Source organism: Salmo salar, chromosome ssa09 (assembly GCF_905237065.1).
Source record: "Salmo salar chromosome ssa09, Ssal_v3.1, whole genome shotgun sequence".
Classification (NCBI taxonomy): domain Eukaryota; kingdom Metazoa; phylum Chordata; class Actinopteri; order Salmoniformes; family Salmonidae; genus Salmo; species Salmo salar.
Window position 1 is genome coordinate 147,934,917 of NC_059450.1, and position 26,243 is coordinate 147,961,159.

Genomic DNA, 26,243 nt, shown 5'->3' on the forward strand with positions numbered 1-26,243 from the left:
AACCATAAACTTCAAAACAAGTTTGATAAACGTTCTAAAGATGTAAGAGAGATCAAGGAGAGGGCGTGGTTTAGAGCAGACCAAACTAGCCAAGCAAAGATAGGATCGTATCCTTCCTCCTCTCGCAGTATAATCACTCTCAAAGCTCATACACCACCTAAAACTAACAAATACACATTCTCACTACAATCATTCAATATTCCTTAGAAATGTTTCATAATTCAAATCAAATATATGTATATATATATATTTTATAACACCTCACCCTCCAAGACCAAATGGTTCCCTGTCTTCTGTAGAACACGATGCTGGGTCAAAGGTTAGGGGTCAGAGGTTAGGGGCCAGAGGATAGGGGTGAAATGTTAGGGGTCAGAGGTTAGGGGCCAGAGGATAGGGGTGAAAGGTTAGGGGTCAGAGGTTAGGGGCCAGAGGATAGGGGTGAAATGTTAGGGGTCAGAGGTTAGGGGTCAGAGGATAGGGGTGAAATGTTAGGGGTCAGAGGTTAGGGGTCAGAGGTTAGGAAGGTGCAGCCAGAATGAGACAGCAACACTGAAAAACAACAGAAATACAAACAAGAGAATAAAACCAATCGAAGGGAATAAAGTGCTATGATTTCTCCCTAGGTTGGGTTTAGGAAGGCTTGCTTGAAGGGGCTGGTAATGGATATTGACCTACGGTAAGGTACATCCTCACAGGGTGTTGAATCTTCTATACGATAGGGCATATCACCGTAAAAGAAACGATCATTGTGGCAGGTTTGAAATGTGCAAGCCAATCGCTGTGTGAAATGTTAGGACCTAATTTATCAGCCTGAAGTGCTTTCCAAATCTACACAACATCATATGTCAAAGTTCAAGGGTCAAACTGAAAGGTTACAAGTGAGACCAGACCCTTTCCCACATCTACCTCTTCCTCCTCAGTAACTTCAGGGGCTCAGTAGAGAGGTGATCAATATACCATTAATTGCTTAGTGGGTAGGACGCGGAATCAAAATCCAACCAACGTGATTGGTGATTGAAACAACGTAAACTTCCTGGTTTCAATAATAAAAACATGGCTACAGTCTTAAAACAGGAATGCACAAAAAGGTGGCAAAAAGCATCTCCTCTGGACATGTTGTCCTCTGTGGTGCAGCTCCTCTGGACATGCTGTCCTCTGGTCATGTTGTCCTCTGTGGTGCAGCTCCTCTGGACATGTTGTCCTCTGTGGTGCAGCTCCTCTGGTCATGTTGTCCTCTGGTCATGTTGTCCTCTGTGGTGCAGCTCCTCTGGTCATGTTGTCCTCTGTGGTGCAGCTCCTCTGGACATGTTGTCCTCTGGACATGTTGTCCCCTGTGGTGCAGCTCCTCTGGACATGTTGTCCTCTGTGGTGCAGCTCCTCTGGACATGCTGTCCTCCGGTCATGTTGTCCTCTGTGGTGCAGCTCCTCTGGTCATGTTGTCCTCTGTGGTGCAGCTCCTCTGGTCATGTTGTCCTCTGTGGTGCAGCTCCTCTGGTCATGTTGTCCTCTGGACATGTTGTCCTCTGTGGTGCAGCTCCTCTGGACATGTTGTCCTCTGGTCATGTTGTCCTCTGCGGTGCAGCTCCTCTGGTCATGTTGTCCTCTGGTCATGTTGTCCTCTGGTCATGTTGTCCTCTGTGGTGCAGCTCCTCTGGTCATGTTGTCCTCTGTGGTGCAGCTCCTCTGGTCATGTTGTCCTCTGTGGTGCAGCTCCTCTGGTCATGTTGTCCTCTGTGGTGCAGCTCCTCTGGTCATGTTGTCCTCTGTGGTGCAGCTCCTCTGGTCATGTTGTCCTCTGGACATGTTGTCCTCTGTGGTGCAGCTCCTCTGGACATGTTGTCCTCTGGTCATGTTGTCCTCTGCGGTGCAGCTCCTCTGGTCATGTTGTCCTCTGGTCATGTTGTCCTCTGTGGTGCAGCTCCTCTGGTCATGTTGTCCTCTGTGGTGCAGCTCCTCTGGTCATGTTGTCCTCTGGTCATGTTGTCCTCTGTGGTGCAGCTCCTCTGGTCATGTTGTCCTCTGTGGTGCAGCTCCTCTGGACATGTTGTCCTCTGGACATGTTGTCCTCTGTGGTGCAGCTCCTCTGGTCATGTTGTCCTCTGTGGTGCAGCTCCTCTGGTCATGTTGTCCTCTGTGGTGCAGCTCATCTGGTCATGTTGTCCTCTGTGGTGCAGCTCCTCTGGTCATGTTGTCCTCTGTGGTGCAGCTCCTCTGGACATGTTGTCCTCTGTGGTGCAGCTCCTCTGGACATGTTGTCCTCTGTGGTGCAGCTCCTCTGGACATGTTGTCCTCTGTGGTGCAGCTCCTCTGGACATGTTGTCCTCTGTGGTGCAGCTCCTCTGGTCATGTTGTCCTCTGTGGTGCAGCTCCTCTGGTCATGTTGTCCTCTGGACATGTTGTCCTCTGTGGTGCAGCTCCTCTGGACATGTTGTCCTCTGGTCATGTTGTCCTCTGCGGTGCAGCTCCTCTGGTCATGTTGTCCTCTGGTCATGTTGTCCTCTGGTCATGTTGTCCTCTGGTCATGTTGTCCTCTGTGGTGCAGCTCCTCTGGTCATGTTGTCCTCTGTGGTGCAGCTCCTCTGGTCATGTTGTCCTCTGGTCATGTTGTCCTCTGTGGTGCAGCTCCTCTGGTCATGTTGTCCTCTGTGGTGCAGCTCCTCTGGACATGTTGTCCTCTGGACATGTTGTCCTCTGTGGTGCAGCTCCTCTGGTCATGTTGTCCTCTGTGGTGCAGCTCCTCTGGTCATGTTGTCCTCTGTGGTGCAGCTCCTCTGGTCATGTTGTCCTCTGTGGTGCAGCTCCTCTGGTCATGTTGTCCTCTGTGGTGCAGCTCCTCTGGTCATGTTGTCCTCTGTGGTGCAGCTCCTCTGGACATGTTGTCCTCTGTGGTGCAGCTCCTCTGGACATGTTGTCCTCTGTGGTGCAGCTCCTCTGGACATGTTGTCCTCTGTGGTGCAGCTCCTCTGGTCATGTTGTCCTCTGTGGTGCAGCTCCTCTGGTCATGTTGTCCTCTGGTCATGTTGTCCTCTGTGGTGCAGCTCCTCTGGTCATGTTGTCCTCTGTGGTGCAGCTCCTCTGGTCATGTTGTCCTCTGTGGTGCAGCTCCTCTGGTCATGTTGTCCTCTGTGGTGCAGCTCCTCTGGACATGTTGTCCTCTGTGGTGCAGCTCCTCTGGTCATGTTGTCCTCTGTGGTGCAGCTCCTCTGGTCATGTTGTCCTCTGTGGTGCAGCTCCTCTGGTCATGTTGTCCTCTGTGGTGCAGCTCCTCTGGTCATGTTGTCCTCTGTGGTGCAGCTCCTCTGGTCATGTTGTCCTCTGTGGTGCAGCTCCTCTGGTCATGTTGTCCTCTGTGGTGCAGCTCCTCTGGTCATGTTGTCCTCTGTGGTGCAGCTCCTCTGGTCATGTTGTCCTCTGTGGTGCAGCTCCTCTGGACATGTTGTCCTCTGTGGTGCAGCTCCTCTGGTCATGTTGTCCTCTGTGGTGCAGCTCCTCTGGTCATGTTGTCCTCTGTGGTGCAGCTCCTCTGGTCATGTTGTCCTCTGTGGTGCAGCTCCTCTGGACATGTTGTCCTCTGTGGTGCAGCTCCTCTGGTCATGTTGTCCTCTGTGGTGCAGCTCCTCTGGTCATGTTGTCCTCTGTGGTGCAGCTCCTCTGGTCATGTTGTCCTCTGTGGTGCAGCTCCTCTGGTCATGTTGTCCTCTGGACATGTTGTCCTCTGTGGTGATGTTGTTTTCTGCACCCTTCTCTTCTTCCCTTCTTTTCGGGTGGACCTCTGGGTTCGTTCATTCAGTCGTTTAAATACAGTCTCTCTCCACTCAACACCCCACTCACTCAGACTCCAGCAGAGATACACCAGAGAGAGAGAGATGCCCGGTCCAACACATAACCAGAACAGGGGTCTCTGACAGGCCGTCAGAGAAATGCAAGTATCAGTATCTATGTCTGAAGGATAAACAAGAAGCCTGACAGGGGATTCAACCACAGCTGTAAAAACACTGACCCTATCTCTTAGAGCACTTCCTATTGACGACTACATATCAATGATACAAACACACGCTCAGCGTTGAAGCTGAGGAGACTTATCTGTGTGTGTGTGTGTGTCTGTGTGAATGGTTACCACTGATCCATACAAACTGCAAATAGACAGAACAGTCTGTCTGAGGAGAGAGAGATGGAGGTGTTAAAGAACATTCAGGGAGGATCCAGCCCCACCTTTCTGTCTCTCTCTCTCTCTCTCTCTCTGTCTCTCTCTCTCTCTCTCTGTCTCTCTCTCTCTCTCTCTCTCTCTCTGTCTCTCTCTCTCTCTGTCTCTCTCTCTCTCTGTCTCTCTCTCTCTCTCTGTCTCTCTCTCTCTCTGTCTCTCTCTCTCTCTCTCTCTCTGTCTCTCTCTCTGTCTCTCTGTCTCTCTCTGTCTCTCTCTCTGTCTCTCTCTCTCTCTCTCTCTCTGTCTCTCTCCCTCCATCTCACCATACCCTTTAACTGTATGTACAATGCTATTTCAGGTTGACATACGGATCAACTTCTACTACATATAAAATAGATACTCCAATCAGCGGGTTGGGCTAATATGAAACGTTGCGATGACAACAGTAATGTACTGTACTAATCCACATTAAACACGTATGATACGACTATATATGGCAAGAACAGGGGAAACCCAGCTCTCCTCCTCAACATGTCTCCTTTTCATTCTCCTCTTCCTCCCGCTCTTCCTCCTTTCATTCAAAATGGCTGCCAGATGGGAGCAAAGTTAAGGCAACAGACAGTCTGACACAGAGGGAGAGGAGGGGTGAGCAGGGAGGGGCTGCTACTCCTTGTTGCTAGGAGACAGAATCATCTTCCTTCCCTTGTTTCTTCCAAGTGGAGGGAGGTAGGGGGGAGAGAAGGGGGAGTTCTATGGTTCAAAGGTTAGAGGTAAAGCCCAGTTCAAAGTTCAGTCCCTCAGGTCTGCAGGGCAGCGCTGTGCTGTCTGTCTGTCTGTCTGTCCTGCTGCCCGTCACACCAGTGTGATCTCCACCTCCTCAGTCTTCTCTGCTTTTTTGCGAGGTTTCTGCTTGGGGGGCGGGGGGGCTGCACGGACCTATGGGGCGGGAGAGAGGGAGGGGCATTAAACACATATCTGATCTACATATAGTAATGCCTTTAAATCCAAACTGCTTCTCCCAATACTGGCCTTGATCTACATATAGTAATGCCTTTAAATCCACACTGCTTCTCCCAATACTGGCCTTGATCTACATATAGTAATGCCTTTAAATCCACACTGCTTCTCCCAATACTGGCCTTGATCTACATATAGTAATGCCTTTAAATCCACACTGCTTCTCCCAATACTGGCCTTGATCTACATATAGTAATGCCTTTAAATCCACACTGCTTCTCCCAATACTGGCCTTGATCTACGCCTGCTGAAAAGTTGAGCATTTGGGGTGGCTTACAGGTCGTAGTTTGCTAGGGCCTCCGTCGGGAGTGAATCGGGGGGGCTGGGGGAGCTCTGGAGACACTGGACTCAGAGCTGAACTATGATCTGATGAGAGAGACAGAGAGAAAGGGACAGAGAGACAGAAAGAGAGAGAGAGAGAAAGAGAGTGCGTGAGAGAGAAAGAGAGTGTGAGAGAGAGAAAGAGAGAGAGAGAGTGAGACAGATAAAGTCAGAGAGAGAGAGATGTACTCTTTTTACAGTCTTACCGACTGTATGTAATTGTCATGTTACTCTTTCTTACATGTGTAAAAACAAAACCCAGCATTGGTCGCTCTCTTACTGTGAGTGGGTCCCTTGTGCGTTGAGGGAGGCGGCTTGTGTTCCCCGTTGACAGAGGGTGATCGAGGGAGGGGCGGAGGGGTGGGGGTGTCTGGGGTGGCATAGGGGCTGCACGGGGGCTGGTCATACAGAGGGAGGGGTGGCAGGGAGGTGGGCAGCCTCGAAGATGGAGAGATCTGGAAGGGGGAGGAAAGATACAAAGATGGAGAGAGGGAAAATTAAGGGTTAGAGGACAATGTCAATCATCTTTCACAGATTCTGCATATCGAGACTTATTCATAACCATTGAAAACACAGTCTCCATATCATTGTTCTCCAGGCCGACAGGCAGGAAGTGAGCCAGGCAACGGACCCAAACCAAGATAACAGAGCTGTTATTCTCAGAGGACTAGAGTAGCTCTTATCACACTGTTATCTAGAGTAAACAACTCCTGCTAAACTCCAGGAAGGATATGACCACTCCTAAACCAATCACAGAACTAGACATAACAGCCAAACAGACACATTAATGGACGCCATGTTTCATCATGGACCCAAATACACTACATGACCAAAAGTATGTGGACACCTGCTCAACGAACATCTCATTCCAAAATCATGGACATTAATATGGAGTTGGTCCCCCCTTTGCTGCTATAACAGCCTCCACTCTTCTGGGAGGGTTTTCCACTAGATGTTGAAACATTGCTGCGGGGACAAGAGCATTAGTGAGATTGGGCACTGATGTTGGGTGATTATGCCTGACTCGCAATCGGCGTTCCAATTCATCCCAAAGGTGTTCGATGGGGTTGAGGTCAGGGCTCTGTGCAGGCCAGTCAAGTTCTTCCACACCGATCTCAACAAACTATGTCCTTATGGACCTCACTTTGTGCACGGGGGTTTTATCATGCTGAAACAGGAAAGAGCCTTCCCTAAACTGTTGGCACAAAGTTGGAAGCACAGAATCGTCTAGAATGTCATTGTATGCTGTAGCGTTAAGATTTCCCTTCACTGGAACAAAGGGGCCTAGCCCGAACCATGAAAAACAGCCCTAGACCATTAGTCCTCCTCCACCACCAAACTTTACAGTTGGCACAATGCATTGGGGCAGGTAGCGTTCTTATGGCATCCGCCAAACCCAGATTTGTCCGTCGCATTGCCAGATGGTGATTCATCACTCCAGAGAATGCGTTTCCACTGCTTCAGAGTCCAATGGCGACGAGCTTTAAAACCACTCCAATGCTTGTCATTGCACATGGAGACCTTAGGCTTGTGTGCGGCTGCTCGGCCATGGAAACCCATTTCATGAAGCTCCCAACGAACAATTCTTGTGCTGACGTTGCTTCCAGAGTTTGGAACTCGGTAGTGAGTGTTGCAACTGAGGACAGGTGTTTGTACGCGCTTCAGCACTCGGCGGTCCCGTTCTGTGAGCTTGTGTAGCCTACCACTTTGAGGATGAACCGTTGTTGCTCTTAGACATTTCCACTTCACAATAACAGCACTTAAAGATGACCGGGGCAGCTCTAGGAGGGCAGAAATTTGATGAACTGACTTGTTGGAAAGGTGGCATCCTATGGCGGTGCCACGTTGAAAGTCACAGAGCTCTTCAGTAAGGTCATTCTACTGCCAATGTTTGTCTATTGAGATTGCATGGCCGTGCGCTCGGTTTTATACACCTGTCAACAACGGGTCTGGCTGAAATAGCCTAATCCACTAAATTGAAGGGGTGTCCACATACTTATGTAAATATAGTGTATGTACAAAACCCTTGAATGAGTAGGTGTTTCCAAACTTTTGACTGGTACTGTAGCTGTGTGTATGCGTGCGTGCATTTGTGTGTGTGTGTGTATGTGTTTCTGCTCTCAAGTGTGTGCATGTGTTTACCAGTGTGTGTGCTCCGTTCTCCCCGCTCTCAGTCAGGTCCTCCACCAGTACAGAAGGGAAGACTCCCACTCGTCCGTTAAACTCTCCCTCCCAGAAGCCATCGTCAGTTTGGGTGTCTCTGTTGAGCAGACGGATGACAGCCCCCTCTGGGAAGGACAGTTCCTCATCCGCCTGGCCTGCGTAGTCATATAGCGCCCTCACAAAACTCACTGGGGAGAGGGACAGCGGGGGAAGAGGGAGGGAGGGAGGGAGAGGGACAGCGGGGGAGGACGGAGGGAAGGGGGAGGAGGGAGGGAGGGAGAGGAGAGGGGGAGAGGGACAGCGGGGAGGAGGGAAGGAAGGGGAGGACGGAGGGAGAGGGACAGCGGGGGAGGAGGGAGGGAAGGGGAGGAGGGAGGGAGAGGAGGAGAGGGGGAGGAGGGAGGGAGGGGAGGAGGGAGGGAGAGAGAGGAAAGGGGAGGAGGGAGGGAGGGGGAGGAGGGAGGGAGAGAGAGGAAAGGGGAGGAGGGAGTGAGGGGGAGGAGGGAGGGAGAGGAGAGGAGAGAGAGGGGGGAAGAGGGAGGGAAGGGGAGGAGGGAGGGAGAGGAGAGAGAGAGGGAGGGAGAGGAGAGAGAGAGGGGGAGGAGGGAGGGAGAGGAGAGAGAGGGGGGATGAGAGAGAGAGAGGGGGGTGAGAAGAGGATTATCACTTAATTCTGGAAAAATAAATGAGGCTTGAACCTATTGAAGTGAGTTAACACACACTGGGTTCTGATCTGTTCCCATCAATGTCAAGATATGACATAAAAGTTGAAAATGTTTCTATAGTCTTTGAGAGTGTTTTGTATTTGCCTAGTTTTTGTGAATGTGTGTGTGTGTGTGTTCTTACAGCTGGCGTCTCCGTTGATGCTGCCTGTGTGTATCTCTGGCTCGGTGGAGTTGGAGGAGGTGTGTGAGCGTGCGTCCAGCGCAGCGAGAGACTGGAGCATGCTCAGTAGGCTGTTCGAGGTGGGGAACTGAAGATACTTCTCTGGTACGTAGCCAATCAGCCCCCTCTTATTCCTTGCCTGAAACAACCAATTACACAACAGGATGTTAAGACCGTTAACCAATTACAGAGCTCTGTGTTAAAGGACAACCCTGGTCAAAAACATGAAAGAGGACTATATTCGACAGTGCTGTGTGTTTACTGTCTGAATGTTGTTGTTACCTTGACCCAGTCCTCCATGTCTCCATCCTCTATCACCTCCAACATCTCATGCTCCTCTATACTCAACTCATCTGGCTGAGATGCCTAGACACACAGAGAGACAGACAGAGAGGGAGAGCGAGACAGAGAAAGAGACAGAGAGAGAGAGAGAGAGAGAGAGAGAGAGAGAGAGACAGAGAGACAGAGAAAGAGAGACAGACAGACAGAGAGAGAGAGCGAGACAGAGAAAGAGACAGAGAGAGAGAGAGAGAGAGAGACAGAGAGACAGAGAAAGAGAGACAGACAGACAGAGAGAGAGAGCGAGACAGAGAAAGAGAGACAGACAGAGAGAGACAGAGAGAGAGAGCGAGACAGAGAAAGAGAGACAGACAGACAGACAGAGAGACAGACAGACAGACAGACAGACAGACAGACAGACAGACAGACAGACAGACAGACAGACAGAGAGCGAGACAGAGAAAGAGAGACAGACAGAGAGGGAGAGCGAGACAGAGAAAGAGAGACAGACAGACAGCGAGAGAGCGAGGGAGAGCGAGAGAGCGAGACAGAGAAAGAGAGACAGACAGAGAGAGAGAGACAGACAGAGAGAGAGAGAGCGAGTGAAAGACAGGAAAGGGGAGAAGGGAGGAGAAAGTAGAAAATGAGGATAATAAACAATGGACAATACAGACAACTGATATTTCATGGCTCTAACCTTCCATATGTTACATAACCCAGTGTTCAGATAGCTGGGGCTCCCTGATTCTGACCTGATGGGTGGGGCCCTCTGATTCTGACCTGATAGCTGGGGCCCTCTGATTCTGACCTGATAGCTGGGGCCCTCTGATTCTGACCAGATAGCTGGGGCCCTCTGATTCTGACCTGATAGCTGGGGCCCTCTGATTCTGACCTGATAGCTGGGGCCCTCTGATTCTGACCTGATAGCTGGGGCCCTCTGATTCTGACCTGATGGGTGGGGCCCTCTGATTCTGACCTGATAGCTGGGGCCCTCTGATTCTGACCTGATAGCTGGGGCTCTCTGACCATGTGGGTGGGGCACCCTGACTTGACTGTGTGGGTGGGGCACCCTGACCTGACTGTGTGGGTGGGGCACCCTGACCTGACTGTGTGGGTGGGGCACCCTGACCTGACTGTGTGGGTGGGGCACCCTGACCTGACTGTGTGGGAACAAAACAAGCTTACATAGCTCTTTTACACACTTTCATCTTAATGTACATATTGCTACATAATCTGTCTAGATAAAGAATGTGTGGAAATACATTATCTAGCACAGCTAAGCAAATACATTGTTCAGTGTGTGTGTGTGTGTGCGTGTGTGTGTATTACCTTGTATGAGTAGAGGACTTTGCAGGTGAGTGGGTAGTTCCTGAGGGTCCCAGAGGGGCTAGAGCTGCTGTCATCAAACACCTCCATGTTCTCCTCACACTCCTCACCCTCCGACCGCTCCAGATCAACCGGGCCCTACACACAGACACGTCACAATGAGCTACTTCCAAATGATCCAGTGTGGTTCCGTCTAACTCCTTGTCCTCTCTGGTTCTCTCCAGTTCTCTCCCCTTGTCCTCTCTGGTTCTCTCCAGTTCTCTCTCCTTGTCCTCTCTGGTTCTCTCCAGTTCTCTCCCCTTGTCCTCTCTGGTTCTCTCCAGTTCTCTCTCCTTGTCCTCTCTGGTTCTCTCTGGTTCTCTCCAGTTCTCTCTCCTTGTCCTCTCTGGTTCTCTCCAGTTCTCTCTCCTTGTCCTCTCTGGTTCTCTCTGGTTCTCTCCAGTTCTCTCTCCTTGTCCTCTCTGGTTCTCTCCAGTTCTCTCTCCTTGTCCTCTCTGGTTCTCTCCAGTTCTCTCTCCTTGTCCTCTCTGGTTCTCTCCAGTTCTCTCCTTGTCCTCTCTGGTTCTCTCCAGTTCTCTCTCCTTGTCCTTCTGAGTCAGGTGATATGAAGGGCGTCGATGTAAAACCTTTATGTCCTGACCCCTCCTCCACCTTTCCTCAGGGAATCTCTTTGGCTCAAGGAGATCAGGTGATCCAGGTGGCATATGGGCCCGCCCCCATTGAGACCGGACACAGCAACCCAACCAGGACAGACAGCTGTGTGTGTTTAAAACTCACTATGTTCCTGATGAAAAGCTAAGACATCACTAATCTCTACACCTCCATCGGAGCAGAAAAACAGCAGCTGTGTGTGTGTTTAAAACTCACTATGTTCCTGATGAAAAGCTAAGACATCACTAATCTCTACACCTCCATCGGAGCAGAAAAACAACAGCTGTGTGTGTGTGGACGTGTTTAACCAGAAGTCTCCATAAGAATAGAAAACAAACAAACATTTGACCAACTGGGGACATTTTCTTAGTCTCCACAAAATCCCCACAAGGTCAAATGCTATTTCTAGAGGGTTTAGGGTTCAGGTTAGAATTAGAATTAAAATTAGGTTTAGGGAAAATAGGATTTTGAATGGGACTGAATTGTGCGTCCCCACAAGGTTAGCTGTACAAGACCGTGTGTGTGTGACCAACCAGGTGTTCCCCTCTCTGCATATATTCCTCCTACTGTAAGCAGAGGAATATGTTTCCTCTTCTTATCTCGGTTAAGACATTTAGCTTAGAATGAGGACATAAAAGAAAAAGAGAAAAATAGTCATTTCTGCTTTAATAATAGTAGCTATGTGACCAGATGTTATTGGTCACATACACATGGTTAGCAGATGTTATTGGTCACATACACATGGTTAGCAGATGTTATTGGTCACATACACATGGTTAGCAGATGTTATTGGTCACATACACATGGTTAGCAGATGTTATTGGTCACATTGTTAGCAGATGTTATTGGTCACATGGTTAGCAGATGTTATTGGTCACATGGTTAGCAGATGTTATTGGTCACATACACATGGTTAACAGATGTTATTGGTCACATGGTTAGCAGATGTTATTGGTCACATACACATGGTTAGCAGATGTTATTGGTCACATGGTTAGCAGATGTTATTGGTCACATACACACGTTTAACAGATGTTATTGGTCACATGGTTAGCAGATGTTATTGGTCACATACACGTGGTTAGCAGATGTTAATGGTCACATGGTTAGCAGATGTTATTGGTCACATACACATGGTTAGCAGATGCTATTGGTCACATGGTTAGCAGATGTTATTGGTCACATACACATGGTTAGCAGATGTTATTGGTCACATACACATGGTTAGCAGATGTTATTGGTCACATGGTTAGCAGATGTTATTGGTCACATACATGTGGTTAGCAGATGTTATTGGTCACATACACGTGGTTAGCAGATGTTAATGGTCACATGGTTAGCAGATGTTATTGGTCACATACACATGGTTAGCAGATGTTATTGGTCACATGGTTAGCAGATGTTATTGGTCACATACACATGGTTAGCAGATGTTATTGGTCACATACACATGGTTAGCAGATGTTATTGGTCACATGGTTAGCAGATGTTATTGGTCACATACATGTGGTTAGCAGATGTTATTGGTCACATGGTTAGCAGATGTTATTGGTCACATACATGGTTAGCAGATGTTAATGGTCACATGGTTAGCAGATGTTATTGGTCACATACACGTGTTTAGCAGATGTTATTGGTCACATACACATGGTTAGCAGATGTTATTGGTCACATACACATGGTTAGCAGATGTTATTGGTCACATACACGTGTTTAACAGATGTTATTGCAGTTGTAGCAAAATGCTTGTGTTTCTAGCTCCGACAGTGCAGTAATATCTAACAAGTAATATCTAACAATTTTCACAACATATACCCAATACACACAAATCTAAGTAAAGGAATGGAATTAACAATATATCAATATATGGACGAGCAATGTCAGAGTGGCATAGACTAAGATACAGTAGTATAGAATACATTATATACATATGAGATGAGAAATACAAAATATGTGAACATTATTAAAGTGATTAGTGATCCATTTATTAAAATGGCCAGTGATTTCAAGTCTATGTATATAGGCAACAACTTCTATGTGTTAGTGATGGCTATTTAACAGTCTGATGGCCTTGACATAGAAGCTGTTTTTCAGTCTCTCGGTCCCCGCTTTGATGGACCTGTACAGACCTCGCCTTCTGGATGATAGCGGGGTGAACAGGCAGTGGCTCGGGTGGTTGTTGTCCTTGATGATCTTTTGGCCTTCCTGTGACATTGGGTGCTGTAAGTGTCCTGGAGGGCAGGTAGTTTGGCAGGTAGTTTGCCCCCGGTGATGCATTGGGCAGATCGCACCACCCTCCGGAGAGCCCTGCAGTTGCGGTTGGTGCAGTTGCCGTACCAAGCGGTGATACAGCCCGACAGGATGCTCTCAATTGTCCACCTGTAAAGGTTTGTGAGGGTTTTAGGTGCCAAGCCAAATTTCTTCAGCTTCCTGAGGTTGAAGAGGTGCATTTGCGCCTTCTTCACCACACAGTCTGTGTGGGTGGACCATTTTAGTTTGTCCGTGATGTGTATGCTGAGGAACTTGAAGCTTTCCACCTTCTCCACTGCGGTCCCGTTGATGTAGATGGGGGGGGTGCTCTCTCTGCTGTTTCCTGAAGTCCATGATCCTCTCCTTTGTTTTGTTGACGTTGAGTGAGAGGTTATTTCCTGGCACCACACTCCCAGAGCCCTCACCTCCCCCCTGCAGGCTGTCTCGTCCTTGTTGGTAATCAAGCCTACCACTGTAGTGTCGTCTGCAAACTTGATGATTGAGTTGGAGGCATGCGTGGCCACTCAGTCATGGGTGAACAGGGAGTACATGAGGGGGCTGAGAACGCACCCTTGTGGGGCCTCAGTTAGAGGTCGACCGATTATGATTTTTCAACGCCGATACCGATTATTGGAGGGCCCAAAAGGTCGCTGCCGATTAATCGGCCGATTATTTTTATTTACTTGTAATAATGACAATTACAACAATACTGAATGAACACTTATTTTAACTTAATACACTACATCAATACTATCAATTTACCCTCAAATAAATAAGGAAACATGTTCAATTTGGTTTAAATAATGCAAAAACAAAGTGTTGGAGAAGAAAGTAAAAGTGCAATATGTGCCATGTAAAAAAGCGAACATTTAAGTTGCTTGCTCAGAACATGAGAACATATGAAAGCTGGTGGTTCCTTTTAACATGAGTCTTCAATATTCCCAAGTAAGAAGTTTTAGGTTGTAGTTACTATAGGAATTATAGGACTATTTCTCTCTATACGATTTGTATTTCATATAGCTTTGACTATTGGATGTTCTTATAGGCACTTTAGTATTGCCAGTGTAACAGTATAGCTTCCGTCCCTCTCCTCGCTCCTACCTGGGCTCGAACCAGGAACACATCGACAACAGCCACCCTCGAAGCAGCGTTACCCATGCAGAGCAAGAGGAACAACTACTCCAAGTCTCAGAGCAAGTGACGTTTGAAACGCTATTAGCGCTCACCCCGCTAACTAGCTAGCCATTTCACATCGGTTACACCAGCCTAATCTCGGGAGTTGATAGGCTTGAAGTCACAAACAGCACAATGCTTGAAGCATTGCGAAGAGCTGCTGGCAAACGCACGAAAGTGCTGTTTGAATGAATGCTTACGAGCCTGCTGGTGCCTACCATCGCTCAGTCAGACTGCTCTATCAAATATCAAATCATAGATTTAATTATAACATAATAACACAGAAATACGAGCCTTTGGTCATTAAAATGGTCGAATCCGGAAACTATCATTTCAAAAACAAAACATTTATTCTTTCAGTGAAATACGGAACCGTTCCGTATTTTATCTAACGGATGGCATCCCTAAGTCTAAATATTGCTGTTACATTGCACAACCTTCAATGTTATGTCATAATTATGTACAATTCTGCCAAATTAATTACAGCCTTTGTTAGGAATAAATGGACTTCACACAGTTCGCAATAAGCCAGGCAGCCCAAACTGCTGCATATACCCTGACTGCTTGCACGGAACGCAAGAGAAGTGACACAATTTCCCTAGTTATAAGAAATTCATGTTAGCAGGCAATATTAACTAAATATACAGGTTTAAAAATATATACTTGTGTATTAATTTTAAAGAAAGGCGTTGATGTTTATGGTTAGGTACATTGGTGCAACGACAGTGCTTTTTTCGCAAATGCGCTTTTGTTAAATCATCACCCGTTTGGAGAAGTTGGCTGTGATTCAATGAAAATTAACAGGCACCGCATCGATTCTATGCAACGCAGGACATGTTAGATAAACTAGTAATATCATCAACCATGTGTAGTTAACTAGTAATTAAGTTAAGATTGATTGTTTTTTATAAGATAAGTTTAATGCTAGATAGCAACTTACCTTGGCGTCTTGCTGCCCTCGCGTAACACCTAGTCAGCCTGCCACGCAGGCTCCTCGTGGAGTGCAATGTAAGGCAGGTGGTTAGAGCGTTGGACTAGTAACCGGAAGGTTGCAAAAACGAATCCCCGAGCTGACAAGGTAAAAATCTGTCGTCCTGCCCCCGAACAAGGCGGTTAACCCACCGTTCCTAGGCCGTCATTGAAAATAAGAACGTGTTCTTAACTTACTTGCCTAGTTAAATAAAATAAAATAAAAAATACATTATTTTTTTTTATCGGCAAATCGGTGTCCAAAAATACCGATTACAGATTGTTATGAAAACTTGAAATCGGCCCTAATTAATCGGCCATTCCGATTAATCGGTCGACCTCTAGCCTCAGTGTTATCCTCAAAGTGGGAGAATGTGTTTAGCTTATCCAGAAGCAAGACGTCGGTGTCCGCAACGTGGCTGGTTTTCCTTTTGTAGTCTGTGAGACGCTGCCACATACGTCTCGTGTCGGAACCGTTGAACTGCGACTCCACTTTGTCTCTGTACTGATGTTTTGCTTGTTTGATTGTCTTACGGAGGGAATAACTACACTGTTTGTATTCTGCCATATTCCCAGTCACCTTACAAGTAGTTATCACCTCGGGGGTTAATTGATTAGGAGATACTTTGCTCTCCATTACACTGGTGTGAAATGAACACTGGGCCGAGGGAACAGACAACTCCCTCAACTAATTCTCTAACTGTTACTCTTGTCATCCACACCACTTTCTCCCCCTCTCCATCCCCCTTCTCTCCTTTGGTTCCAGTTTCACCCATTATCACTTTCCCACTCTCTCCTCCTACTCTCTGTCTCCCTCTCTCACTTCCTCTCTCTCCATCCCCTCCCTCCCCCCCCCCTCTCTCTCTCTTTCTCTGGTGGTTGCTGCAGTATCATGTGAACAGAATGTTAAGTGGTGAATAGGAGCAGAGACTGCTTACCTCAACATCCTGCTGACACACACACACACACACACACACACACACACACACACACACACACACACACACACACACACACACACACACACACACACACACACACACAGGACCAAAGTGCTGAAGTCCACACACACACATCCCTTGGCTGCCCTGTGGCAAATAAACATTTGTCTGTGATGATGACAGGTAGTGGGAGACAGGCATTGCAGGGAGTGTAGTGAGGGATTGTGGGTAGTTTCCTCCAAAGTGAGGTACGGTGGTGTAGTGAGAGGGAGGGAGGGCAGGTGTCTCACCGAGAGTGAGGGATCGTGGGTAGTGTAGTTTACTGTAGCCCAGCGCTCATTCTCCAGCTCCTCCATCACCTGGTTCATGGCGCTCTTCAGCCAGGTATCCACAGCAACGCCCACCTGTCTCAGCAGGTCCAGACGAGCCTCTGCCTTCAGCTTTACTGTCTGGAGTGAGAGAGAGGTTACACACACTGCTGGGTAATCAATATGACTGACAGGGGACGTTGGAGGACTCAATCTATCCCAGGTAAGTAGTATGTACAGTACCAGTCGAAAGAGTGGACACACCTACTCCTCATTCAAGGGTTTTTCTTTATTTTTACTATTTTCTACATTGTAGAATAATAGTGAAGACATCAAAACCACATCTGGAATCATGTAGTAACAAAAAAAAGTGTTATACAAATCAAAATATATTATAGGTTTTTCAAAATAGCCTCCCTTTGCCTGGATGACTGCTTTGCATACTCTTGGCATTCTCTCAACCAGCTTCATGATGTAGTCACCTGGAATGCATTTCAATTAACAGGTGTGCCTTGTTAAAAGTTAATTTGTGGAATTTCTTTCCTTCATAATGCGTTTGAGCCAATCAGTTGTGTTGTGACCAGGTAGGGGTGGTATACAGAAGATAGCCCTATTTGGTAAACCTATTTGGTAAACCAAGACCAAGTCTATATTATACCAAGAACATCTCAAATAAGAAAAGAGAAACAACAGTCCATCATTACTTTAATACATGAAGGTCAGTCAATCCGGAAAACTTCAAGAACTTTGAAAGTTTCTTCAAGTACAGTCACAAAAACCATCAAGCGCTATGATGAAACTGGCTCTCATGAGGACCGCCACAGGAAAGGAAGACCCAGAGTTACCTCTGCTGCAGAGGATAAATTCATTAGAGTTAACAGCCTCAGAAATTGCAGCCCAAATAAATGCTTCACAGAGTTCAAGTAACAGACACATCTCAACATCAACTGTTCAGAGGAGACAACGTGAATCAGGCATTCATGGTCGAATTGCTGCAAAGAAACCAATACTAAAGGACACCAATAATAATAAGAAACTTGCTTGGGCCAAGAAACACAAGCAATGGATATTAGACCGGTGGAAATCTGTCCAACCGCCGTGTCTTTGTGAGATACATAGTAGGTGAACGGATGATCTCCGCTTGTGTGGTTCCCACCGTGAAGCATGGAGGAGGAGGTGTGATGGTGCTTTGCTGGTGACACTGTCAGTGATTTATTTAGAATTCAAGGCACATTTAACCAGCATGGCTACCACAGCATTCTGCAGCAATACGCCATCCCATCTGGTTTGAGATTAGTGGGACTATCATTTCTTTTTCAACAGGACAATGACTCAACACACCTCCAGGCGTGTAAGGGCTATTTGACCAAAAAGGAGAGTGATGTAGTGCTGCATCAGATGACCTGGCCTCCACAATCCCCCGACCTCAAACCAAATCAGATGGTTTGGGATGAGTTGGACTGCAGAGTGAAGGAAAAGCAGCCAACAAGTGCTCAGCATATCTCGGAACTCCTTAAAGACTGTTGGAAAAGCATTCCAGGTGAAGCTGGTTGAGAGAATGCCAAGAGTGTGCAAAGCTGTTATCAAAGCAAAGGGTGGCTACTTTGAAGAATCAAAAATATATTTTGATTTGTTTAACACTTTTTTTGGTTACTACATGATTCCATATGTGTTATTTCATAGTGTTGATGTCTTTACTATTATTTTACAATGTAGAAAATAGTAAAGATAAATAAAAACCCTTGAATGAGTAGTTGTGTCCAAACTTTTCACAGGTACTGTTGGTACAAAGGAAGTACAGGGAGATAAACTCATTACAGTACATTTTCATGGAGATAAAAGCTCTTTAATGTCTGATCAGTATCAGGAAGTGGAATGTTGTTAATTATTGAGTACACTTTCATCACTAATGCTTCCTCCTCTGACCCAGCCCACCATAGACTATTGGTTGTTCTGGCTCTGCCCCTCCCCCCTGGACCCATTAGATCCAAATGGACTCAAAAATTCAACAGACAGCAGGAGATAATGGGGGCTGGGAGAGAGAGGGGGAGGGAGGGAGGGGAGGTGGACAGAGGGGAGGGAGGTGGAGAGAGTTGGAGGGAGGTGCGATGTGGAGAGTGGTCCATATCTGTGTGAATTTCTCATCTCTGTCTGTGGGCGCTATAACTACATCAGCCAGCAGGGGGTACCAGAGAGAGAGAAATCACAGAGACAGAGAGGACAGATGTTATTTTTATTTAACCTTTATTTAACTAGGCAAGTCAGTTAAGAACAAATTCTTATTTATAATGACGGCCTACCCCGGCTAAACCAGGAAGACGATGGGCCAGTTGTGCGCCGCCCTATGGGACCAATCACTGCCGGATGTGATACAGCCTGGACATTAAAGGAAGGAGAGGAGATACATTGATCTGATTCCCAGTCTGACAGGCTGTCTCTGAGAGAATCCATGGAGAGACAACTGTACTTAGAGAGCGGGGGGAAAGAGGGTATACTGCAGCCTATAGGTCTACCTTTCTTCTAACAAACACAAACCTCAGCCTTGCGGATGTTCTCTTTGGTATCCTCTATCTTCAGCTCCAGATCAAGCCGGCCCTGCTCTGTTTGAGGGACTCCCAGTGTCTCACACTCCTCCAGGCTCTAATGGCGCACACACACACACACACACACACACACACACACACACACACACACACACACACACACACACACACACACACACACACACACACACACACACACACACACACACACACACACACACACACCTGGTTTTTAAAGATGATCTGGACCAACATGAACAACTAGTGTGTGTGTTGTGTGTAGTTGTGTGTGTGTGGTGTGTAGTTATGTGTAGACTCACTCTCTTGTAGTGGACGATGTTCTTGTGTTCTCGGGCCATTCTGGTCGCCCATTTCCTGGCCTCCTTGTTCAGACTGTGCTCCTCTGTCTGGCTCCCCGTGTCTGTCTCCAACTTACGACTCTACAACACACACACACAACCACACAGTTACCATGGAGATAAGAGGAACATTATGGAATGAGATTCTCCTATCCTGAATGACGTCTCCGCGAAGAACTACTGTAGCGTCATCATTACCCCACACAACCACACCAAATACAGTCTCACTGGATACAGCTAACAACCACACCTGGTACAGTCTCACTGGATAAAGCTATCTATCAACTAAACCTAGTACAGTCTCACTGGATACAGCTATCTATCAACCACACCTAGTACAGTCCCACTGGATACAGCTATCTATCAGCCACACCTGGTACAGTCTCTCTGGATACAGCTATGTATCAACCACACCTAGTACAGTCTCACTGGATACAGCTATCTATCAACCACACCTGGTACAGTCTCACTGGATACAGCTATCTATCAACCACACCTAGTACAGTCCCACTGGATACAGCTATCTATCAGCCACACCTGGTACAGTCTCACTGGATACAGCTATCTATCAACCACACCTAGTACAGTCTCACTGGATACAGCTATCTATCAACCACACCTGGTACAGTCTCACTGGATACAGCTATCTATCAGCCACACCTAGTACAGTCTCACTGGATACAGCTATCTATCAACCAAACCTAGTACAGTCTCACTGGATACAGCTATCAACCACACCTAGTACAGTCTCACTGGATACAGCTATCAACCACACCTAGTACAGTCTCACTGGATACAGCTATCTATCAACCACACCTAGTACAGTCCCACTGGATACAGCTATCTATCAACCACACCTAGTACAGTCTCACTGGATACAGCTATCTATCAACCACACCTAGTACAGTCCCACTGGATACAGCTATCTATCAGCCACACCTAGTACAGTCCCACTGGATACAGCTATCTATCAACCCCACCTAGTACAGTCCCACTGGATACAGCTATCTATCAGCCACACCTAGTACAGTCCCACTGGATACAGCTATCTAACAACCACACCTAGTACAGTCTCACTGGATACAGCTATCTATCAACCACACCTAGTACAGTCTCACTGGATACAGCTAACAACCACACCTAGTACAGTCTCACTGGATACAGCTATCTATCAGCCACACCTAGTACAGTCTCACTGGATACAGCTATCTAACAACCACACCAAATACAGTCTCACTGGATACAGCTATCTATCAGCCACACCTAGTACAGTCTCACTGGATACAGCTATGTATCAACCAAACCTAGTACAGTCTCACTGGATATAGCTATCTATCAACCACACCAAATACAGTCTCACTGGATACAGCTATCTATCAACCACACCAAATACAGTCTCACTGGATACAGCTATCTATCAACCACACCTAGTACAGTCTCACTGGATACAGCTATGTATCAACCAAACCTAGTACAGTCTCACTGGATACAGCTATCTATCAACCACACCAAATACAGTCTCACTGGATACAGCTATCTATCAACCAAACCTAGTACAGTCTCACTGGATACAGCTAACAACCACACCTAGTACAGTCTCACTGGATACAGCTAACAACTACTCCTAGTACAGTCTCACTGGATACAGCTATCTATCAACCACACCTAGTACAGTCCCACTGGATACAGCTAACAACCACCCCTAGTACAGTCTCACTGGATACAGCTATCTATCAACCACACCTAGTACAGTCTCACTGGATACAGCTATCTATCAACCACACCTAGTACAGTCTCACTGGATACAGCTATCTAACAACCACACCTAGTACAGTCTCACTGGATACAGCTATCTATCAACCACACCTAGTACAGTCTCACTGGATACAGCTAACAACCACACCTAGTAAGTCTCACTGGATAAAGCTATCTATCAGCCACACCTAGTACAGTCTCACTGGATACAGCTATCTAACAACCACACCAAATACAGTCTCACTGGATACAGCTATCTATCAACCCCACCTAGTACAGTCCCACTGGATACAGCTATCTATCAGCCACACCTAGTACAGTCCCACTGGATACAGCTATCTATCAACCCCACCTAGTACAGTCTCACTGGATACAGCTATCTATCAACCACACCTAGTACAGTCTCACTGGATACAGCTATCTATCAACCACACCTAGTACAGTCTCACTGGATACAGCTATCTAACAACCACACCTAGTACAGTCTCACTGGATACAGCTATCTATCAACCACACCTAGTACAGTCTCACTGGATACAGCTAACAACCACACCTAGTAAGTCTCACTGGATACAGCTATCTATCAGCCACACCTAGTACAGTCTCACTGGATACAGCTATCTAACAACCACACCAAATACAGTCTCACTGGATACAGCTATCTATCAACCCCACCTAGTACAGTCCCACTGGATACAGCTATCTATCAGCCACACCTAGTACAGTCCCACTGGATACAGCTATCTAACAACCACACCTAGTACAGTCTCACTGGATACAGCTATCTATCAACCACACCTAGTACAGTCTCACTGGATACAGCTAACAACCACACCTAGTACAGTCTCACTGGATACAGCTATCTATCAGCCACACCTAGTACAGTCTCACTGGATACAGCTATCTAACAACCACACCAAATACAGTCTCACTGGATACAGCTATCTATCAGCCACACCTAGTACAGTCTCACTGGATACAGCTATGTATCAACCAAACCTAGTACAGTCTCACTGGATATAGCTATCTATCAACCACACCAAATACAGTCTCACTGGATACAGCTATCTATCAACCACACCAAATACAGTCTCACTGGATACAGCTATCTATCAACCACACCTAGTACAGTCTCACTGGATACAGCTATGTATCAACCAAACCTAGTACAGTCTCACTGGATACAGCTATCTATCAACCACACCAAATACAGTCTCACTCGATACAGCTATGTATCAACCAAACCTAGTACAGTCTCACTGGATACAGCTATCTATCAACCACACCAAATACAGTCTCACTGGATACAGCTATCTATCAACCACACCTAGTACAGTCTCACTGGATACAGCTAACAACCACACCTAGTACAGTCTCACTGGATACAGCTAACAACTACTCCTAGTACAGTCTCACTGGATACAGCTATCTATCAACCACACCTAGTACAGTCCCACTGGATACAGCTAACAACCACACCTAGTACAGTCTCACTGGATACAGCTAACAACCACACCAAATACAGTCTCACTGGATACAGCTATCTATCAACCACACCTAGTACAGTCCCACTGAATACAGCTATCTAACAACAACACCTAGTACAGTCTCACTGGATACAGCTATCTATCAGCCACACCTAGTACAGTCTCGCTGGATACAGCTATCTATCAACCACACCTAGTACAGTCTCACTGGATACAGCTATCTATCAACCACACCTAGTACAGTCTCACTGGATACAGCTATCTATCAACCACACCTGGTACAGTCTCACTGGATACAGCTATCTATCAACCACACCTAGTACAGTCCCACTGGATACAGCTATCTATCAGCCACACCTGGTACAGTCTCACTGGATACAGCTATCTATCAACCACACCTAGTACAGTCTCACTGGATACAGCTATCTATCAACCACACCTGGTACAGTCTCACTGGATACAGCCATCTATCAGCCACACCTAGTACAGTCTCACTGGATACAGCTATCTATCAACCAAACCTAGTACAGTCTCACTGGATACAGCTATCAACCACACCTAGTACAGTCTCACTGGATACAGCTATCAACCACACCTAGTACAGTCTCACTGGATACAGCTATCTATCAACCACACCTAGTACAGTCCCACTGGATACAGCTATCTATCAACCACACCTAGTACAGTCTCACTGGATACAGCTATCTATCAACCACACCTAGTACAGTCCCACTGGATACAGCTATCTATCAGCCACACCTAGTACAGTCCCACTGGATACAGCTATCTATCAACCCCACCTAGTACAGTCCCACTGGATACAGCTATCTATCAGCCACACCTAGTACAGTCCCACTGGATACAGCTATCTATCAACCCCACCTAGTACAGTCTCACTGGATACAGCTATCTATCAACCACACCTAGTACAGTCTCACTGGATACAGCTATCTATCAACCACACCTAGTACAGTCTCACTGGATACAGCTATCTATCAACCACACCTAGTACAGTCTCACTGGATACAGCTAACAACCACACCTAGTAAGTCTCACTGGATACAGCTATCTATCAGCCACACCTAGTACAGTCTCACTGGATACAGCTATCTAACAACCACACCAAATACAGTCTCACTGGATACAGCTATCTATCAGCCACACCTAGTACAGTCTCACTGGATACAGCTATGTATCAACCAAACCTAGTACAGTCTCACTGGATATAGCTATCTATCAACCACACCAAATACAGTCTCACTGGATACAGCTATCTATCAACCACACCAAATACAGTCTCACTGGATACAGCTATCTATCAACCACACCTAGTACAGTCTCACTGGATACAGCTATGTATCAACCAAACCTAGTACAGTCTCACTGGATACAGCTATCTATCAACCACACCAAATACAGTCTCACTGGATACAGCTATGTATCAACCAAACCTAGTACAGTCTCACTGGATACAGCTATCTATCAACCACACCAAATACAGTCTTACTGGATACAGCTATCTATCAACCACACCTAGTACAGTCTCACTGGATACAGCTAACAACCACACCTAGTACAGTCTCACTGGATACAGCTAACAACTACTCCTAGTACAGTCTCACTGGATACAGCTATCTATCAACCACACCTAGTACAGTCCCACTGGATACAGCTAACAACCACACCTAGTACAGTCTCACTGGATACAGCTATCTATCAACCACACCTAGTACAGTCCCACTGGATACAGCTAACAACCACACCTAGTACAGTCTCACTGGATACAGCTATCTATCAACCACACCTAGTATAGTCCCACTGGATACAGCTATCTATCAACCACCCCTAGTACAGTCTCACTGGATACAGCTATCTAACAACCACACCTAGTACAGTCCCACTGGATACAGCTATCTATCAACCCCACCTAGTACAGTCTCACTGGATACAGCTAACAACCACACCAAATACAGTCTCACTGGATACAGCTATCTATCAACCACACCTAGTACAGTCCCACTGGATACAGCTATCTAACAACCACACCTAGTACAGTCTCACTGGATACAGCTATCTACCACACCTAGTACAGTCCCACTGGATACAGCTATCTATCAGCCACACCTAGTACAGTCTCACTGGATACAGCTAACAACCACACCTAGTACAGTCTCACTGGATACAGCTATCTATCAGCCACACCTAGTACAGTCCCACTGGATACAGCTATCTATCAGCCACACCTAGTACAGTCCCACTGGATACAGCTATCTATCAGCCACACCTAGTATAGTCTCACTGGATACAGCTATCTAACAACCACACCTAGTACAGTCTCACTGGATACAGCTATCTATCAACCACACCTAGTACAGTCTCACTGGATACAGCTATCTAACAACCACACCTAGTACAGTCTCACTGGATACAGCTATCTATCAACCACACCTAGTACAGTCTCACTGGATACAGCTATCTAACAACCACACCTAGTACAGTCTCACTGGATATAGCTATCTAACAACCACACCTAGTACAGTCTCACTGGATACAGCTATCTATCAGCCACACCTAGTACAGTCCCACTGGATACAGCTAACAACCACACCTAGTACAGTCTCACTGGATACAGCTATCTATCAGCCACACCTAGTACAGTCTCACTGGATACAGCTATCTATCAACAACACCTAGTACAGTCTCACTGGATACAGCTATCTATCAGCCACACCTAGTACAGTCTCACTGGATACAGCTATCTATCAACCACACCTAGTACAGTCTCACTGGATACAGCTATCTATCAACCACACCTAGTACAGTCTCACTGGATACAGCTATCTATCAACCACACCTAGTACAGTCTCACTGGATACAGCTATCTATCAACCACACCTAGTACAGTCTCACTGGATACAGCTATCTATCAACCACACCTAGTACAGTCTCACTGGATACAGCTATCTATCAACCACACCTAGTATAGTCTCACTGGATACAGCTATCTATCAACCACACCTAGTACAGTCTCACTGGATACAGCTATCTATCAGCCACACCTAGTACAGTCTCACTGGATACAGCTATCTATCAACCACACCTAGTACAGTCTCACTGGATACAGCTATCTATCAACCACACCTAGTACAGTCTCACTGGATACAGCTATCTATCAACCACACCTAGTATAGTCTCACTGGATACAGCTATCTATCAACCACACCTAGTACAGTCTCACTGGATACAGCTATCTATCAACCACACCTAGTACAGTCTCACTGGATACAGCTATCTATCAACCACACCTAGTATAGTCTCACTGGATACAGCTATCTATCAACCACACCTAGTACAGTCTCACTGGATACAGCTATCTATCAGCCACACCTAGTACAGTCTCACTGGATACAGCTATCTATCAACCACACCTAGTACAGTCTCACTGGATACAGCTATCTATCAACCACACCTGGTACAGTCTCACTGGATACAGCTATCTATCAACCACACCTAGTCCATCCCACCTTAGAAAAACCTCCCTCTCACATACACCAGATAATTAGATGCAACAACTAGGAGTGAGTGGCAGCTGCTGCTAATAACATCTTCTTAGAAAATAGGTTGATTTGAAACAGGAGGAGAGAGAAAGAGGCTGATTTGAAAGAGGGAGAG

The 26,243-nt window shown here is 46.6% G+C and overlaps 1 protein-coding gene across 2 annotated transcripts in view; it reads right to left on the bottom strand.

Annotated features, from left to right (window-relative positions):
• Positions 1-4,343: 4,343 nt before the first annotated feature.
• Positions 4,344-26,243, bottom strand: part of LOC106613235 (F-BAR and double SH3 domains protein 2) — a 138,356-nt gene continuing 116,456 nt past the window's right edge. Inside the window, exons 12-21 of one of the 2 annotated variants that reach the window (XM_045724809.1) lie at positions 19,291-19,410; positions 18,963-19,067; positions 16,410-16,568; positions 10,139-10,273; positions 8,813-8,896; positions 8,492-8,669; positions 7,625-7,833; positions 5,763-5,937; positions 5,439-5,527; positions 4,344-5,080 (exon numbers count right to left, since the gene is read on the bottom strand). In XM_045724809.1, coding sequence (XP_045580765.1) covers positions 4,997-5,080; positions 5,439-5,527; positions 5,763-5,937; positions 7,625-7,833; positions 8,492-8,669; positions 8,813-8,896; positions 10,139-10,273; positions 16,410-16,568; positions 18,963-19,067; positions 19,291-19,410 — 1,338 coding nt within the window. In that variant the 3' untranslated portion in view covers positions 4,344-4,996. The remainder of the gene's footprint in view (positions 5,081-5,438; positions 5,528-5,762; positions 5,938-7,624; positions 7,834-8,491; positions 8,670-8,812; positions 8,897-10,138; positions 10,274-16,409; positions 16,569-18,962; positions 19,068-19,290; positions 19,411-26,243) is intronic. The other variant, XM_045724810.1, reaches the window with a different exon arrangement.